Source organism: Lagenorhynchus albirostris, chromosome 18 (genome assembly GCF_949774975.1).
Source record: "Lagenorhynchus albirostris chromosome 18, mLagAlb1.1, whole genome shotgun sequence".
Lineage (NCBI taxonomy): Eukaryota > Metazoa > Chordata > Mammalia > Artiodactyla > Delphinidae > Lagenorhynchus > Lagenorhynchus albirostris.
The window spans coordinates 25,349,656-25,369,494 of record NC_083112.1 but is presented as its reverse complement, the minus strand read 5'-3'; the positions used below and the strand labels follow the sequence as shown (position 1 = coordinate 25,369,494).

The 19,839-nt window shown below is 45.0% G+C and overlaps 1 protein-coding gene across 2 annotated transcripts in view; it reads left to right on the top strand.

Annotated features, from left to right (window-relative positions):
- Positions 1–19,839, top strand: part of CNMD (chondromodulin) — a 28,224-nt gene that overhangs the window by 6,421 nt on the left and 1,964 nt on the right. For both annotated transcript variants that reach the window (XM_060129102.1, XM_060129101.1), the window contains exons 4-6: positions 7,456–7,569; positions 12,887–13,040; positions 17,102–17,271. In XM_060129102.1, the coding sequence (XP_059985085.1) occupies positions 7,456–7,569; positions 12,887–13,040; positions 17,102–17,271 (438 nt within the window). The remainder of the gene's footprint in view (positions 1–7,455; positions 7,570–12,886; positions 13,041–17,101; positions 17,272–19,839) is intronic.

The following is a 19,839-nucleotide window of genomic DNA, read 5'->3' as shown; positions in this document are numbered from 1 at the left end:
AACTGTTCTTTTTGGCAGCCATGGTACCACTAACCCACCTGCACCGTGCAGCGTATTCTCTCTGAGAGAGGACCACTCTGTGTCCTTTACATTTTCAAAATGAAAAAGCAACACCTTAGCATTGAAAAAAAACAAGTTCTTAGAACTATACAAAGTCTTGGCAGAGGGACTTCCCTGGTGGCGCAGTGGTTAAGAATCCGCCTGCCAATGCAGGGGACACGGGTTCGAGCCCTGATCTGGAAAGATCCCACATGCCACGGAGCAACTAAGCCTGTGCGCCACAACTACTGAGCCTGCGCTCTACAGCCCGCGAGCCATAGCTACTGAGCCTGCACACCTAGAGCCCATGCTCCGCAACAAGAAAAGCCACCGCAATGAGAAGCCCACGCACCACAACAAAAAGTAGCCCCTGCTCGCCGCAACTAGAGACAGCCCACGAGCAGCAACGAAGACCCAACACAGCCAAAAATTAATTAATTAATTAATTTTTTAAAAAACGTTTTGGCAGAAAGACTTGCGAGAGCTCTTTCTTTCCAAGCAACTTTCTTAACACAGTGAATAAAATGCTCAAGCTCCTCTAGAACATTGCAAGGTCTGAAAGTGGCACTTGTCAGGAGGAGGGAAACTTTAATGACCTAATAATCTCATCAACAACAGGTGGGATCTATTTATGCATGTTTCTCAATTCTTCAGATTTCCCGTTTAATCCAGGAAATGAGCGTGGAGAAATTCCCCTGGTGTATCATCTGCTTTCTGACTATGGCCTATTACAGATGAAACCTTTGAGTCTCCTTTGAAAAGGGCACACATGTTTGCTTTCAAAAATTCAATTTACAGGCAGTTGGAGACATTAAGCCACGCATTGATGCTTCAGTGGACATCTGTGAACCGAAGTGTCACTGCAGGCCTCCTCTCTGGATGGCCACCATAAATATCTTCCTCTCTTTCATGTTCTGAAATGAGAAAGAGGCATCACTGTTTGTGCTCTCCTGTTAAATCTGTAGATGGAGTCGGTGAGATTTCATGAAAAAAGGCTCTTGAAAATAATGTCTCTCCTGATAGTTTATTGGCCTGCAAACATCTCATCGACCTGTCTTCCTCTGACTGATGAGAAAAACTAGAGATGCGTTTCATTCGAATGAAAGAACTCCCCTTGTTGATACCCAAACACACTTCACAAGCCCTTTTGAATAACAAACAGATGCTAACCTCAGAGCCCGGCTGATGTTACACATTATTTGATGATGACAAGGGCTGGCTGTGTTCAGCGTGGGCTCTGTCCCGGGAGCAAGCTCTGCAGCCCCATGTGTGCGTGGCTGCATTTCGCTTAGTCATAACTTTGCAGATGGTTCTGGTCAAGGCACAGGGATAATTTCTCTGGACCTATTAAAGGCTTTTACTGCAAGACCGAGGACAAGGTAAAAGGCATGTTTTTCTTTGCACTGCTCAATATAAAATTATAAAATGTGACTCCCACACATGCTTTATTCATCCAACCCAGAACAAAACTGAATACCTAGGATGCGCCATAATATCAAGATATGCAAAGGTGGCTATGCAGTTAAATAAGAAAAGATCCATCTCTCTCAAGATGTGCATGTATCAGGAATATTCTTTTAAAATAGTTAATCCTGGGCTTCCCTGGTGACGCAGTGGTTAAGAATCCGCCTACCAATGCAGGGGACATGGGTTCGAGCCCTGGTCTGAGAAGATCCCACATGCCACGGAGCGGCTAAGCCTGAGAACCACAACTACTGAGCCCACGTGCCACAACTACTGAAGCCCGCACACATGGAGCCCATGCTCCGCATCAAGTCGCCACAATGAGAAGCCTGCGCACCGCAACGAAGAGTAGCCCCTGATTGCCGCAACTAGAGAAAGCCCCGCGCACAGCGAGGAAGACACAATGCAGCCAAAAATAAATTTACTAAAAAAAAAATTTAATCCCAAACCTATATTTCTGTTTTATAATCCTTTGGTTCTAATAATGGTATTGATTGTGTTTTGTTCTCAGAGGCCAATGGGGCCACACATATTTTATAAACTGATCAATCGTCTTTGAAAGCTTCCATATTTCTCTAAGTCAGAACTGGTGAGTAGAACATTTTTTTGATGGATAGAACATGTTATGGGTTTAAATAAGCCCGGACTTTTGAAAACCCATGAATCAGCCACTATGGTACCTGCAGTATTACTTTCTCCTGTATTCCAAACTGTCAGTCAAATTCAGGAAGTGCTATTGGAGCCCACTGTGTGCAAGGGATGGTGTGAAGCATGGAGGATGCAAAGATGACTGACACTTGTTCCCTCCCTCAAGGACCTTACAGTCCATGTCCAGGAGGCGGACATCCACACAGAAGTGGCTTCAGGTCAGGCCGGGAAACACGCTGCCATGGAGCTGTGAACAGAAACGTGGAGCCATCGAGAGGAGGAGGCCACCGCTGTCAGTTGGGGGAGGGAGCAGGTTTTACAGAGGTGGCGAGGAAGCCGAATCCAGTCTCTGAAAATCCCAACCCTGAATTAATTTTTGGAGACAGAGTTTTGGGTGAAGTAGAAAAGAATAGCTTTATTGCTTTGCCAGGCAAAGGGGGCCACAGTGGGCTAATGCCCTCAGAACTGTGTGTCCCAACCTGGAGGGGGGAGTGAGGAGTTTATAGTAATGGTTCAAAAAGGGTGTGATCAGCTCGTGGACACTCTTCTGATGGGTTGGTGGTGAGGAGTCAGCATCATCAACCTTCCGGTTCCAACTGGTCTGGGGTCTACAGGCTTGTGGGCAGCACACAGTTAACTTCTCCCACCTGGAGGGGGTTTCAGTATCTGCAAAACAGCTCAAAGATATTGTTGTTTGTATCCCTTGATGGGGAACCAGGACCCTGCCCCAAGGCTGCACTATTGTTTCTTGACTGTTCCTCCCTGGTCTCTGCATCCCTTCCCTTCCTTAATTAGCAACTGTTTGAACCTGCCCGTTGGAACTCAGGGAAGATCCTGAAGGCTGAATGATGCCTATTTCCTGTAACCAAAGAAATAGGGGACACAGAAAGGCTTTTGTGCCCGGGAGCCCCACAGAGACCTGCTCATTATCAGCAACAGTTGAATCAGGTCTGGAAGAATGGAAGAAGAATTTTGACCGGCAGAGAAGCTGGGGCAGGGCTTTCCAGGCCCAGGGAAGACTACGCAATACCCGTGCTCAGGTCTGCTCCCAAGTTCTAAGTAGCCCGGGAGGTGGCAAAGATGAGAAAATGGAGTTGCAGGTGGGGCCAGAGTAGGAAAGTTTCTGAATTGTAAGTGAACAGCCTTCCCCGCTAACCCCACCAAGACTGTAGTAGAGCCAATGGATAAAAAAAGCCCCAGGCTTTTAGCTCTGAACAAAGGGCTCCAGGCTCTACACTGTTAGAGAAAAGGTTGTTCAGGACACTTGTTAAAGAAGGTGAGGCGGACTTCATTCAAGGCAGGCTACCACCGTGGGGTTTTGTAGTAGGAGAGAGAGAGTGGGCTCAGCCCCGAATACAATAAGGAAAAGTGGGGATTTATAGCCAAAGAACAGGGTGGAGGTGTTGGTGGATGGAAAATTACTAAGAGGTTCTTTGCTAAACTGACCTAACAGGATTTTTGCTGCAGGCAGGTCAAGGAGATCAGATACCCAGGTTGATCAGACCAAGGCTGACTCAGGAGGATTCTTGCTAAAACTGGAATAAACGGGCCAAGACAGAGCCCAAGGTTGGGGCCTAGTAAACAGAGGACCCAGAGGAGCCTGACTAGAGTTAGGTCAGGAGAGTCTTTGTCAATACCCTGTGGAACACAGAAGCTAAGTTTGTTGATAATATATGAGTTAATTTCTAGAAAGTTACACCCTCAATAGCATGAATGATGTTGGTCTAAGCCAACCCTCTCAGACCTAATGACCCATTTATATAACAAAAATCCTGGTTAGAAATTAAGATAGAATAAACTGATATATACAGATTTTCACTATACAACGCTTTTGACTTTGTGTATATTTGAAATTTTTAATTTAAAAAGCTGGGAAAAGGGAAAAAAGTGGGGGGGGTGGGAAAGGATAACACAACCTACCTGGTAGGTAAGTAGGTTATTGGTTTCAAGAATCAGTATGGCCCCCAACTATAACATAAAGAAAAAATAAATTGAAAGTAATTTATAATAAAATTTGGACTTGAGCTGATGTACTAGAAAACATCATAAAAGTCATATGCTTGGGTCACTGTCTGTGCCACAGCCTAAAATGCAGATTGACCTAAGTGTGTGTTGACAAATTAAATACCAGGTAATTTTCTCAAACAGTAAACGAAAGTACCATTTTTTCTCCATTTGCACAGTAATTCCAGTCCTAGGAAATTGGTTGTACATTAAGACTATACCAAACATCACTCTTTTATATGTAAAACGGTGTTATGTTCTAGGCACAGATGCTTACCATCAGGTTTTTCACCCAGGGCTCTAGGTGGTTCGTTCTTCAGGGTCCCCCTGAGCTGGTTGGGATCTGACACCCCTGGGCCCCACCTAACAAAAGCCCAGAGAGCCCCCAGTTTTTGTGACAATAAAAAACTCCCTCAAAAGTTTCTAAATGGCCCCCTGGGGAAAGGACCCCTTGCCCTCCTTGGAAACTTCTGGTTTAAGCCACAGAAATAAATGAGATCCCCTAGAAAGAAAAAAATTGTGCAGCTAACATGAGATTAGCCGACTCGATAAAAGGATGTTAGATCACTGGGATCCTCACTCATTACCTCTTTAGCAAATTTCTTCATTATCACCAGCTTCTAAGGTTTTGTTTGTTTGCAAAAACAGGATATTTTCTTGACTTTCCCTTCCCTCTGTTTAATCTCTTAACATGTCTGGCTGTTTGATATGGATTTGTAGCTAGACAGGGTGGTTAATAAGTGTGAACTCCTTCCCACAGGGCCCATCCCTATGGGGTTTCGGTTTTCTGTGCAGCCTGTAAACTGTCAGAACTAACTCAATACATACTACACTCACATTCAGGGCTGTGAATCCTTCCAGAGCGTCAGTTCTCTCCCTGGGGATATGGTAATAGCTCTATGGTGTTTCCTCCCTGACATCTCAGATTCAGAGGCTATGAGAGTTTGAAGTTAAAAGAACATATCACATAGAGGGGCAGTAATCCCCCTCCCCTGCCTTCTGTTTTTCAAACCATGCGCCCTAGATTTACAAGTAGAATAAGAACAGCAGACCTTCCAGAGATAGCATGGTAGAGAGCAGTGGTTCACCAAGTGTGTTCATTAGGCCACCAGCAGCAGCAGCACCTGAGTGCTTGTTAGAAGTATACAGTTTAGCCCCCACTCCAGACCTCCTGAATCAGAAACTCTCGGGGAGGGGACCAACACAGTATTTTATTTAACAAGTCCTCCAGGTGATTGGAATACAAGGGAAGGTTTGTGAGCCACTAGTACAGAAGAAACTTGGGTCCAGAGGCTGTGTCTTAGTCCCTTGAGGCTGCTATAACAAATTGCCATAGACTGAGTGACTCTTAAACAACAGAAATTTGTTTCTCATAGTTCTGGAGGCTGGAAAGTCCAAGCTTAAGTTGCCAGCAGGTTGTGTGTCTAGTGAGGGTCTTGCTTTCTGGCTCACAGACAGCTGTCTTCTCACTGTGTCCTCACATGGCAGAAGGGGGAAGGAGCTCTCTGGGAAAAGGGCACTAATCCCATTCATGAGGGCTCCACCCTCATGACCTCATCACTTCCCAAAGGCCCACTTCTGGGTACCATCACATGGGGGGTTAGGTTTCAACGTAGGAATGTGGGGGGACACAGACATTCAGTGCATAGCAGGCTGTTTCAGTTCTTTTAAAACTTTGTTACCCTGAACAAGTTTCTTTCTCCCTAAACTTGTGGTCCTCAGCTCCAGCTGTACGTTATAAACACATGGGGAGCTTTTAAGCATGCCAGTGTCTGGGCACGGCCCCAGGCCAATTAAATGGGAATCTCTGAGGAGAGGCCCAGGCCTCTGTGTTTTTAAAATCTTTCCAGGTGATTTTGGTGCAGAGTCGAGACCCTCTGCAATAAGCCTGGAGTCCATCCTCTGTAAAGGGGGGTCGGGGGGGGGGGTCATGCCGCCACCTCTCTCTGGGTGAGAGGTGACACTGGGAGGAATAAGTGAAACGTGTTACATGTGTATGTGGCCAATCAGGCTGCAAGGCGGATAACGAGAAGCTTCAGAAAGAAGGAGCCTTTCGTTCTCCTCTCCAGTCTGTCACCCAACCGTTTTGCAGGGCTCCTGGCTCTGAGATTCCATATGGTGTAACCGTCCATGAATATCCTCAAGCAGGAATGACGTTTGACTTCGTTCTTCATTTAAGAGGGCTGACTCCTGAGCCAGGCCCCTAGGTTGATAAAGGCTTTTCTTCTTCCCGCTCCTTGGTGTTGACGTTAGAACAAGTTCTGTATCTTCCTGACATTTGTCTCAGTTCAACAGAAGATTGATCAGTTGAGATGTTCAGATTTGTGTTGGTATCTACATTATGAGGGCATAAAATTTGTAGGTCTTTAATACCGCTTTTGGCCACTCACTAGTCATGAAATTAACCAGCAGAGTGAAAGTAAACACTCTTGGGTCAGAACATACGGTTATGCCTGATGCGCTCCGCGGGCGGAGTCGGTGCCCAGCTGTCAGCCAAGACTGGAGCCTTGCGGCTGAGGTTTCCCTTGAGGCTGTTCCCTAGGCAGAGGAGGAGACACTGTTTATATCTCACAGGGGACAAAAACAAAACGTCCAAGTCCTTGGATAAGGTCTAGGAGCAAAATTCAGTTCCCAGTGTTATAGAAAGCTACTATTTACTCTGGGCTCAGCGGCTTAGGAAAAATCCGAACTGATGGAATTAATTAATTGGACCAACATCTTTTGAGAACCTTTGTGGGAGCACCAAACAAACAAAAACAAAAAAGAAAACATTCAGATCGATCTCAAGCTTAGAGCTGAGTAGGGAGGTGACATTCACAAGGAGCAAGGGCCCTGAGAACCAAGTGCCAAATGAGGGATGAAGATGGGAGGGCTTTCAGGGAGTTAGAGAGTGGGAAGCCCACTTAGCCTGGGATGGCCAGAGAAAGCTGCATAGGAAAGATGGCATTTCATCTGAGCTTGGCGGGATGGATGGAGCAATGAACAGCTCTGTCTCAGCTTGGAGGCAGCCCCTGGCTAGGGCCTCCCCATCACACGGTCTAAAGCACCATTCCCTGTCACTCCTATCTCTGCACTCTGCTTTATTTTTCTCCATAGCACTTAACGCCACCTGACTTTATCTCTGTTGTTTTATTTTTGGTAAATAACACTAAAAGATAAGCTCCATGGGGGCAGAGACTCCATCTGTTTTGTTCATCCCTGTACCCAGGACCTGGAATGGTGCCTAGCTCACAGTAGACACTCAATACACTGAATAAATGAATGGATGGATAGACGGATGGATAAACTTTTGTCTCCTAGGGCATCACAGGAATCCGTTTTGCTGGAGGGGAGAAGTGCTACATCAAAGCACAGGTGAAGGCTCGAGTTCCTGAGGTGGGCACCGTGACCAAGCAGAGCATCTCCTCTGAACTGGTGGGTACCAGCCTGCACCACACAGCAAGGGCTTTGGGTAGACATTGAAGGTACAACCCTTTCTGTCTCTAGTTCCTGGATAGGTTCATGACCAGAACATAAGTTCTCTTTCTTCTCTGCCAAAGGAACTTAATTATTTTGGTCCTACTCATTGGTTCCAAGTGATCATTCTTACATGATGTAGTATAATTGGAGGTTTTGGAAAACCAGATTTTAAAGTACATAAAGGGGATTGGTCATGACATGGCCCTTATTTGCCTGATGTTAGGGAACTATCTGATCAGTGATTACGACAACCTAAAGGGGACTTTCCTGGTGGTGCGGTGGTTTAGAATCTGCCTTCCAATGCAGAGGACGCAGGTTTGATCCCTGGTCAGGGAACTAGATCACGCATGCCGCAACTAAGAGTTGGCATGCCACAACTAAGCAGCCCACCTGCTGCAACTAAGACCCAGTGCAACCAAAAGAATTTTTTAAAAAAATGACAACTTAAAGGACTTCATGGGCTTCCCTGGTGGCTCAGCGGTTGGGAATCCGACTGCCAATGCAGGGGACACGGGTTCGAGCCCGGGTCAGGGAGGATCCCACATGCTGCGGAGCAACAAAGTCCGTGAGCCACAGCTGCTGAGCCTGTGCTCTGGAGCCCGCGAGCCACAACTACTGAGCCCACGTGCCACAACTGCTGAGGCCCGCGCACCAAGAGCCCGTGCTCCCCAACAAGAGAAGCCACTGCAATGAGAAGCCCGCACACAGCAACAAAGAGTAGCCCCCGCTTGCCACAACTAGAGAAAGCCCATGCGCAGCAACGAAAACCCAACGCAGGCAAAAATAAATACATTTTTAAAAAAAATAATAAAGGACTTCACGTGTTAGGATCTTTTCATTAAAGGGGCCTCAGGAGACTCAAGCCTCACTCCAGCCTCAGCGCCACTCAGCAGGGGGATTTCCTCCTGAAAATTCACCATAGCTGATCCCTTAGCCTCTGCTGGAAAGCAGCAACAGGGCGCTCCTTCCCTGTGTATCAGGCACCTTCATGGGAGGTAGTTCTAATTGTTTTGCCCTACGTTGAGCTGAGTGACTCCCTCTGCAATTTCTTCCCACTGGTTCAAGTTCAGCCCAAGGAGGCTACTCAACATATATCGAATTCCTTTCCTGTGTGTCAGGCTTGTGAGGTGCTTTAAACATTGTTCATCCATTTATTATTAATAGCTTGCCTTTGAGCTTGGTTTTATAAAAATTTATGTTAAGAATTGCACAGAGAGTTATAAAGACACATGCAACAATAATACCTTACACTTATTTGGTGCTTTAGGGCTTACAGAGTAACCGCACTCGTTCTCATCTTCCACTTGAGTTGTGGCAGGGTAGGGTGGGAAAAAAATGGACTTTGGAAAAAGTGGGTTCAAATCCCAGCTCTGACCCTTGCTATGGATGTGACTTCAACTCTTTGAGCCTCAGATTTGCCACCTACAAACTACAGTGTGCGCCCTGTCCCCACGGCCCTGAACTCGATAATGAATAGACGGCTGCTGCTTTCATTCTTAATTTTATTATGATCACTTTGATCTTTCCAGTATCCCCGAGAGGGAGATATATCAGGCATCAGCTCCCTCAGGGCAGCTGAGGAAAAACAAGAATAAGCAAAAGTGCCTGGAAACTGTCCAATTGTTTGCTCTCCTAGGAGCAGCCCCAGGTGTCTCAAAACAAGAGCTAAAACCAACCCGTGAGTTTTAAAAGTTGGCTCTCATGTCCTCAGTATCTCCTCTACTCCCAGTTTCCCCACCATTCATCCTGTGAGATGGGTTCCAGCCCTTCATCCCTCTCGTGATTCTCCTCTGATCATGATCTGGTTTGTTCCCCATGAGCTGCGCCCTTCAGAACACAAGTGTGGACCCACTGGTACAGAGTCTAAAAATGAGACGGAGACCGCCTGTGTTCTGACCTTGAACATCCCTTATTGCATTACCTTTTTTTTTAATGGTCCTATCACTCAGTTTCTGTTATGAAGCCTTTAGTGAACTAATAACTCTTGACATTTCCCCCATGAGTGGATATAAAGAACCAACTCCTCAACCATAGCCGACCGAGATCTTATCATAAGTTTGCAGTTCATTTTCTGATTTTTTTAAAAACAAGGTGGGGGTTTTTTTCTGATTTTTTTTTTTTTTTTTTTGGCTGCGTTGGGTCTTCGTTGCTGCGTGCGGGCTTTCTCTAGTTGCGGCGAGCAGGGGCTACTCTTCGTTGCGGTGCACGGGCTTCCCATTGTGGTGGCTTCTCTTGTTGCGGAGCATGGGTTCTAGGAGTGCAGGCTTCAGTAGTTGTGCTCATGTGCTCAGTAGTTGTGGCGCACGGGCTTAGTTGCTCCATGGCACGTGGGATCTTTCCAGACCAGGGACCAAACCCTTGTCCCCTGCATTGGCAGGCGGATTCTTAACCATTTTGCCACCAGGGAAGTCCCTTTTCCTGATTTTTAAAAACAATACTTTGTCATTGTAGAAATTTGGGAAATACATAAAAGAATAAAGAAGAAAATCACCCACAATTGCAAAATCCACAGATAGCTAATGTTCATGTTTTGGTGGATTTTCTCCATGTGCAAATGTATGTGATATTCTTTTCATAATTGAAGTTATACTGGTGTACATTCTTATTATTTTCACTTAACTTTAGGTCTTCTAAAATGTAGATTATAATGGATGTATTGTATGTCATCATATGATTATAATTTTAAAAGTCTTTTGTTCTTGAATACAGGTATCTTCAATTTTCCATTTTTCAAATAATAATAATAATTCAAAATAATTTTTTGAATACAGATATAATTCACTGTGGTGAATAGTTTTGTATTTAAATCTTTGCCTCTGATTCTTTTCTCAGGCCATAGAGGTGAATGCTTTTTCTTGTGTTTTGGTTGTTTATAGGGTGTGCGGTGGATTCTCTGGTGGACAAAACCAAATTCAGGCAACGTGTTTGTGGGAATCAGGAATGTGTTTGGCTGTCAGTAGCAGCACATTACACTTAGAGTGACTTAGACAAATAAGGATTTTTCTCCACAGTAAGTAATGTGGAGGTAGGCAGCCCCAGACATTGGCACCGTGGGCAGCATCTCTGATTTTTTCGTCCTTTCCTTCCAGCTCTAAACATCAACCACGCAGTTAAGTAAGGAAGGCAGGAAGACGCTGAGTAGTGTCAACCATGGTTTCCCTTAACTCGGGAAAAGCTGGATGCCTTCTCAGCCCCACAACACACTTTAGCGTGGATCGCATTGTCTAGAGCTGGTCACACGGGCACCCCTAGCTGCCGGGGAGTCTGAGAAAGCAGGTGTCTCCCCTGGGGCCATCAGATTGCTGCCACCAACAAAAGCAGGGTTGTGTTGCAAGGCAAGGGAGGGAGGGAGGAAGGAGATGGGTCGGCAGCTGAAAGTATGTGCCGTACGCTTTTTATTTAACATCATACACTTTTTTGGTTTTTTTTTTTGCGGTACGCGCGCCTCTCACTGTTGCGGCCTCTCCCGTTGCGGAGCACAGGCTCTGGACGCGCAGGCCCAGCGGCCAGGGCTCACGGGCCCAGCTGCTCCGCGGCATGTGGGATCTTCCCGGACCGGGGCACGAACCCGTGTCCCCTGCATCGGCAGGCGGACTCTCAACCACTGCGCCACCAGGGAAGCCCAACATCACACACTTTTTATTTAACACCCCTAGCTTGTAGGTTGCGCACACGTGCACTCTTCCTATCGCCCCATTCTGTGCCCACACACTTTAGGTTGTGATGGGGTAGATTTATGCACCACTAGCTCTCATACATTTTTCATCAGTTTTGTATAACTTTTATTTAATTTTTAAAAAATTTATTTTAGGCTACGTTTATTTGGGTCTTCATTGCTGCGCTCGGGCTTTCTCTAGTTGCGGCGAGCAGGGGCTACTATTCATGGTGGTGCACGGGCTTCTCATTGCGGTGGCTTCTCTTGTTGCGGAGCACAGGCTCTAGGCGCGTGGGCTCAGAAGCTGTGGCTCACGGGCTGTAGAGAGCAGGCTCAGTAGTTGTGGCGCACGAGTTTAGCTGCTCTGCGGCATGTGGGATCTTCCCAGACCAGGGCTCGAACCCGCGTCCCCTGCATTGGCAGGTGGATTCTTAACGACTGCGCCACCAGGGAAGCCCAGGTTTGTATAACTTTTAAAAGCTCCTATACGCAAAGAACATTCATTTCCTGGATGGAGCCATTTAACTTAAGGTAAATAACTAGATTACCTGAGTGTTAGCTACCTCCAATAACTTTAACTTGTTTTAAGGCAGCCAGAAGCCTGAGGGAGAAAGCATAAATGAAGTGCTGCTTTTAGCTAAAAAATAAGAAAACATTTTAATTTCTCCAACCTACAACCTATTGCAAACTAATAAATGCATGAAAGGAGCAACCTGGCAAAATAAATTTGTCTCCTAGGTTATCAAACTATTCTCAGCATCTCGCTGTAGAAGAAAACTCAGCATTTAGCTTTGAAATCTCAGTGGTGTGCTTGATGCAGAGAACATCTGAAATACGTTTTGTTATAGCTGGGAAATGTAGAAATGGTTTATGTTAAATACTACTTTGAACTGAAGACATTAAAGAACCAATTGCCGGCTTTTTCCATCGTGGTTTGGCAGTGGGAGAACAAGCCCCCAAAGGACTTTCACTTCACACGAAGGGCTCCTCTATCCTTTATCAGATTCCAGAGTCCGTTCAGTTGCTTTTCCTCTAAAACATCTTTGATCAAAAACATCAGGTTAACCTAAATCTCAAAGTTGACATCAAGTAATTTTCACTTCCACTCAGGACGCTCATATTCACACATTCGAGTTATCCAAAGGCAGGATGGCATGAGGGGTGTGGAATATTGTGAGAAAAGCTACAGAGAGAAGAGATTAGAACTTCAGAGTGCGTGTGTGTGTGGGTGCGTGCGCACGTGTGCAAACGCGAATGCACACACATATACACAGAGAATTCTTATTAAGTTCTCTTTTAAATTTTGTTGAAGTATAGTTGATTTACAATGTTTTGTTAACTTCTGCTTACAGCAAAGTGACTTAGTTGAACAGATATATATTCTTTTTCATATTCTTTTCCATTATGGTTTATCACAGTGTATTGAATATAGTTCCCTGTGCTATACAGTAGGACCCTGTTGTTTATCCATCCTATATATACTAGTTTGCACCTGCTAATCCCAAACTCATTAAGTTTTTATAGGGCGAAATAATCTTTTACCAACACATGAATCTTAATATGCAGCATGTTCCATGCCCACTTTGTTCAGTGCATTTCATTTTCACTTACTTACAGGAAGGCAAGATCATGCCTGTTAAATATGAAGAAAATTCTCTCATCTGGGTGGCTGTAGACCAGCCCGTGAAGGACGACAGCTTCTTGAGTTCTAAAATCTTAGAACTCTGTGGCGACCTTCCTATTTTCTGGCTTAAACCAACCTATCCCAAAGGTAACATTTTAAATTCTTAAGACGCTGCTTGGAATTCTCCCTGCCCTGGTGAGGTTCCTGTGAGCCCCTGCACAGGCCCAAGCATGTGACAAGGAAGATGAATCCGGGTGCACATCACAGTGTCACAGTAACTGGCATGAGATATCAAAGGGAAGGGAAAGGACAGCCATGAATGTCGCAGGGCAGGGCCAGAGCAGCGGGGTGACAGGAAGCAGGTGGGCCCGGAACACCTCTGCCTTACCTGCGGATTTTATTTATGACTCACCCACTGCTTCCGCTCTGCCCCTAATCTCTGTTGTTTGCACTTTGCAATTTTACATTTTTTGTTCCTAAAGCAGAGAATCAGGGGTCTAAGAAGCTGTTACACTGTCGAATCCTTATTATGGTCAAACCTTGAATTCTGGGGCAGCCAAAAGCAGCTGTGGGCATAGGCTGAGATTCCTTAAGTTCAAGGTCCACTTCCAAGTCCGGGGAAAATAAGTGAAGGGCCCCTGGGGTTCAGAGCTAGGTTGGAGCACCCTGTGGGCTGTTTCCGGGTGGAGAAGGGCAGCTGATGAGCTCTGCAGGCCAGGCTCTTTTCCCGGATTTTGTCTGTCTCCAGGGCTGCTCTCTTGGTTCCCATCCCAGTCACCCCACTGGCCTCCCAAAGTCCTACTTTGTAGCTCTGGCTCAAGCGGGGGGAAAAGGCCCCTCTCCTAGCACAGCCTAGATAGGCTATGTTCTCAGAAAGATTATGTTGAACTCAGAGAGAGAGCAGCATGGAAATAAAGAAAACACAGGAATTAAAACCACCAGACTTAGGAGAGGGGAACGAGCAGTTACTATTTAACGGGTGCAGGTTTCAGTTTTGTAAGATGAAAACTGTTCTGGAGATAGATGGTGATGACGTTTGCAGAGCCATGTGCCTGTACTTAATGCCACTTAACTGTACACCTAAAAATGGTTAGAATGGTAAGTTTTATATATATTTTACCACAATTGGAATAAACAGGGACTTCCCTAGCCGTCCAGTGTTTAAGACTCTGCGTTTCCAATTCAGGGAGCGTGGGTTTGATCCCTGGTCGGGGAACTGAGATCCCACATGCCACGCACGGTGCGGCCAAAAATTTAAAACACACACACACACACACACACACACACTCCAGGCTTCTGATTCTGCCATGGCTAACTTATTCCTACAGTTCACAAGTCTTATTCAGTTCCAAAGCTTGGATAAGACGGTTACTTTTCAGCCCAGGCAAAGCAAATAGGATGCAATTTATAAGCTGCTGGAAGTGGCTGACTGGAAGAGTGGGTTGAGAATTCCAAAGCTACACGCATGCTCAGTGAGAAGGAATCCTCTGAGCGGTGTCTGCCACAACTCTAGGGGCTGCCAAATGGACCATGGCTTTTGCCATCCTAGGTCTTGCCCCAGCGGGTGGTCGCAACTCAATTCTCTGGCCATTTACAAGTTCTGGCTTTCAGTTCCCCACTTGCCTCCACGCGGAATGGGCCTTCTTGCCTTCCACTACCCAGGAACTCCTTCTGCAATACCTTGTCACCTTTTCCAGTCAAGGACAAAAGTTTCCAACTCTGCTACATGTAGCCCTCTCTCTGATCACTTTCTGTTTGAGGACATGCTACTTACCCAGAGAGTTCATTCATGTATTCATTCATTCATTCAACAAACATTTATTGACACATTTATTATGTGCCATTTATTTGTTCTAGGCACCTGGAATGCGCTGATGAACAGAAGAGACAAGAATCCATGCCCCCCAGGAGTTTTACATTGTAGCTAAAGGGAGACAGTACATAAACACTAAACTAAAATAAGGAAATCGTATGGGATGATCCAAGGTTCTATGGAAAAAGAGCAGGGCAAGGGGTCTGGGGGTGGGGTTGGGAAGGCAGCGCTCTTGGCAGTGCTGGGATGACTGATAAAATGAGAACCGTCACCCTCTGGGAAGGAGCTTGTTTCCTACATCCAAGATGTGACTTGGCCCCTCACAGCTAACAGCATGACCGAATCTTTTTTTTTTTGGCCGCACTGTGCAGCATGCGGGATCTTAGTTCTCCAACCAGGGATCGAACCTGTGCCCCCTGCATTGGGAGCACAGACTCTTAACTACTTGGACTGCCAGGGAAATCCCACGAGCACATCTTAAGTATTCAATTATGTATCATTAAGCATTAATTACACATCGTAAGTATTCAGTCATCACACAATCCATCCAAGAATTACACGCATTACATACAACACCAGAAAAGTAGAAACCACCTAAATGGCCCCAGATTTGAAAAGGATTAAATAAGTGTTGGTGTAGTCATAGGATGGAATATCATAGACATTAAAAGTGAGGGAATTTTTTTCCAGTCTCATAAATGCAGTCATATTTTACAATAAAGTCAACAAAATGAAACCCTCCCTGAGGATGCCTGGCTCCCCGCCACCTAATTCTAATAAAAGCCTCCCAGCTCCAGGGTCCAGCAACCCCTGCCCTTGGATCTTTATGCTGGCAGGTTATCAGTGTCATGTAGCTATATCATCAGAGACCCGGGGAATGACGCTGTACAAGGTCAGAGGAAAGCGGGGAGGGGGGCAGGAGCTGAAGTCTGCTGAGCTCGGGCTGTGTACCAGGCACCGTACTGTGCTAGAGCTTTACATCTTGTCCTCATTTAATCTTTGCCAACAACTGTCCAGCTAACTAGTAATATTCCCACTTTATAGATGAATAAACTAAGGTTCAGAGATTGAATCACTCTCCTGAGGTCATTGTTAGTTAAAACAAGTGGAGTTGCTAAAAAAAAAGGAGTGAAGTTGAGGTTTGAATCCAGGTTTCCCCGATGCCTCTCCAGCCCTGCCACAGAAACCAAGAAGCTATCTGGGGAAGCTGTCCACGGCTGGCCGCACATGCATGTCCTCACAGATAACATAGCATCATATCATCATCATCACCTGATGTTTGAGGGCTTATGATATGCCAAACACTATGCTAAAACCCTTAGAAACAAATTCTCATGAACTCTATTACTATCCTCTGAATTAGATACTATTATTATCCCCGTTTTACTGAAGAAGAAACTGAGACTCAGACGCCAAAGCCACCCTGTGTGGTCCTCTCTCCATTCTTGTTACTCGGCAGCCATCAGTCCTGCTGCAGGACCCATGAGGCATTGTGGAGAATGAGGGCAGTGGGCTGGAAGCCAGAGAAGTTCATGGTCGACCCTCTTCTCTGCCACCTTCTGTGATCTCGGCCAAGTCACTTGGTCTTTCCGAGCCTTGTTGCCCTTTTGTATAAAAGTATCTGCTTATTGTATCCCAAATGATTTTTAAAAGAATCAACCAAGATAATAGTAAATCCCCTGAAAACTGTAAAGCTTTATACCTATATAGTAAATTCATGAGGAATGTGTAGGGCGGCAAGTAACAGAATAGCAGACCAACAGTGGTTTCAACAAATACGGGTTGACTTTTTTCATACAGCCAGAAGTCTGGAGGTAGGTTTTTGGCACTATCGTCAACTCTCTTTCTAGCTCACCATCTGCTATCTGCGGCATGCTGGCTTGTCATCCTTGTGCCTATCACTTCTGGTCACCTAACCCAGATGTCACATCTACATTCGAGGAAGACGGACGAGATGGAGGAAGCTGTATCTGTACCCTTTTAGAAAGCAAAAGCTTTCCCAGAAACTGCACTAGCATAGTCTGCTTGTATGTCATCTGGCCATTCCTAATTGCAAGGGAGGCTAGCGAAGTAGTGCTGTTTTACTTTCTCAGCCCCTAAGTAGAGGCAGGCAAAGAAAAAGGGAACTGAGAATGGATTTTGTCAGTTATCTTACAACACCTGCCTCAGTTAGTATGATAAACCAAATTCTGATTATCTGAGGTTTAACTACTAACCCGAGACTGTGAAACATGCTTTATTCTTATGAAAATCATTAATACAAATTTAAATAGGATGTGGTCGTATGTGTTTTAATATCCTTTTCTTATGTTTTTCACCCTGATAAACACAGAATTTCCTTAGTTATTCAAATAAAGGAATTAACTTACAGCAAGTTTTGGGGTTTTTTTGGCAGAAATCCAGAGAGAAAGAAGAGAATTGGTAAGAAAAGTTGTTACAACAATGACTACAAGAAGATTACGCAGTGGCCCATGGGGCAACCCAGGGCCTGGAAGACCAAATAACGAAACCAGACCCAGTGTTCAAGAGGATTCAGAGCCCTTCAATCCAGACAACCCTTACCACGTGCGTACTGGTGTTTGTATGACAGGTTCAGATGACTGCACTAAACCCAGCACTGAAGCAGTGATGTTTCTGCTTGAGATTTCAAATAAGCATCTAGTATTCAACTGAGACTTTTACCCAATTATTTAAAAAAATACATCTTTTGTTTGTTGCAGGGTTTATAAATGAGGGTAACAACTCCAGCATTGCTTCTGTAGTGTAAAATCCTGATTGGTTGTACTCCTTGTTCAAAGTTGTTTTCTGTGCTCTCCTTTTTTGAGTCACAGGCGAATTTATACAGACAAATTCATATCAGGAATTTGATGATTTAAAAATATTTCCGAGAGTGTGCCCTGCAGGCCACACACAGGATGAAAGTATTCTCTTTCCCCCTTTATATCCACTTTATTCGTCCATTCAACAGACATTTGTTGAGAACCTGCTCTTTTCCAGGTCCTGTGCACACAGACAGGAGTAACTTCTGCCCTTGAGGTCACTCAGTCCATTCGGGAGACAGACTCACATATGGGGATCAAACACTTTAAACAGAAACCTCGAGAACTGGTGTTTGTAAGGATGACACCAACATGCTAAAAACTTCTCAAATCTTCAATGAAATGTAGTTTTACCATTACTATACTTTGCAGGGAGTGAAAATAGAAAAATAAGTACTTATGTGTAACTAGTGTTTTAACTGAAAAAATAATACATGCATGTATTTTTTTAAACAGTATAAAAATGTATACAATGAAAAGCGAGTTTCCCTTCTAACACAGACACGCTCCCCTGAGCAACCTGTTAACAATGGCTATTTGCCCAGTTCCTTTGTATAAGTGTACACACACACACACATTTTTAACACAAAAAATCATACACAACTTCCACTTTGCTGCCTTTTCAGTTCCAATACAGTATTTTGGAAGTTTTTTTGTATCTCTTATATGGATCCACCTCATTCATTTTAATGGCACCATTATATTCCATTGTGTGGATAAATGTACAGAAATTGAACTAGTTCTGCTTTGGTGGACATGTATTTTCCTCGAATACCGTTTTTTTTTTTAAACTTTTAATTTTATATATTTATTTATTTCTCTGCGTTGGGTCTTCATTGCTGCATGGGGGCTTTCTCTAGTTGTGGTGAGCGGTGGCTACTCTTTGTTGGGGTGCACGGGCTTCTCACTGCGGTGGCTTCTCTTGTTGCGAAGCATGGGCTCTAGGTGTGCAGGCTTCAGTAGCTGTGGCACGCAGGCTCAGTAGTTGTGGCGCACGGGCTTAGTGGCTCCGTGGCATGTGGGATCTTCCCGCACCAGGGCTCGAACCCATGTCCCCTGCATTGGCAGGCGGATTCTTAACCAATGCCCCACCAGAGGAGTCCCTCCTCAAATAGTGTTAATAAGATACACCTTGTACATGCTTCATAGGGTATGGGAAGGAGTAAATGAGGTCATGCAGGTGAAGCTCTTAGCACAGTGCTGGGCGCATAGTAAGCACTACCTTACTCCATGTTAGCTATTAGTCTATACCTCTTGTACACTGTAGGAGTATATCTTTAGCACTAATACTGAAACATGGGTCTGCTGGGTCAAAGAATTTTACATTTTAATGGAGGACACTAAATTGTCTTCCGGGGAATTACAGCAGCTACATGTCTTCAAATGGTAATGAAAGGCCTAATTTATTATCAAACTTTTAAAAAGTCTTGGGTGTAAAACTGTATCTCCTGGTTATCTTTATCTTGCCAGTCTTTAATTATGTGTAAGATTGAGCATCTTTTCATACACAGAGAAGTCATTTGTACATTTTTCTTTCCTCTTGTTTCATGTGTTGCAAATATATTTTCTAGTTTACCATTTTAGACTAATATATTTTAGAAAGATTTAGAGCAAAAAAGTATCTTTTTTTAAGTAACCCAAGGCTTACCAGAAAACTCAGGACACCACAGTACTTCATTCGCTAAAGCTCAAAGAATAATAAAGAAATAAAATCTGGGACTTCCCTGGTGGCGCAGTGGTTAAGAATCCCGCTGCCAATGCAGGGGGCACGGGTAATCCATCCCTGGTCCAGGAAAATCCCACATGCCGTGCAGCAGTTAAGCCTGTGCGCCACAACTACTGAGCCTGCACTCTAGAGCCCTCAAGCCACAACTACTGAGCCCGTGTGCTGCAACTACTGAGGCCCGTGTGCCTAGAGCCCGTGCTCCACAACAAGAGAAGCCACTGCAATGAGAAGCCCGCGCACCGCAACGAAGAGGGGCCCCTGCCCACCCCAACTAGAGAAAGCCCGTGTGCAACAACGGAGACCCAACGCAGACAAAAAACAAAAACAAAAACTGAATAGGCAAACAGAAAATTTAATATAGTTTATTTTCTAGGTAGCTGGCCTAGCTGCATCTGGTTCTAGGGATGAGGGCATCAGCCCCTCCACAGAAGGGCAGGATGTGACTGCCCTGCTTTCAGGCTTAAGTGATCCATATTCTTGAAAAAATTTCACTGGTAACAGTTTTTTCCTTTATTACATGTTGAGCTTTAAGCAGGAACACCTTCCCCGTGACCTCCGTCCTTCACATATCCCTTTAAGGAAATATCT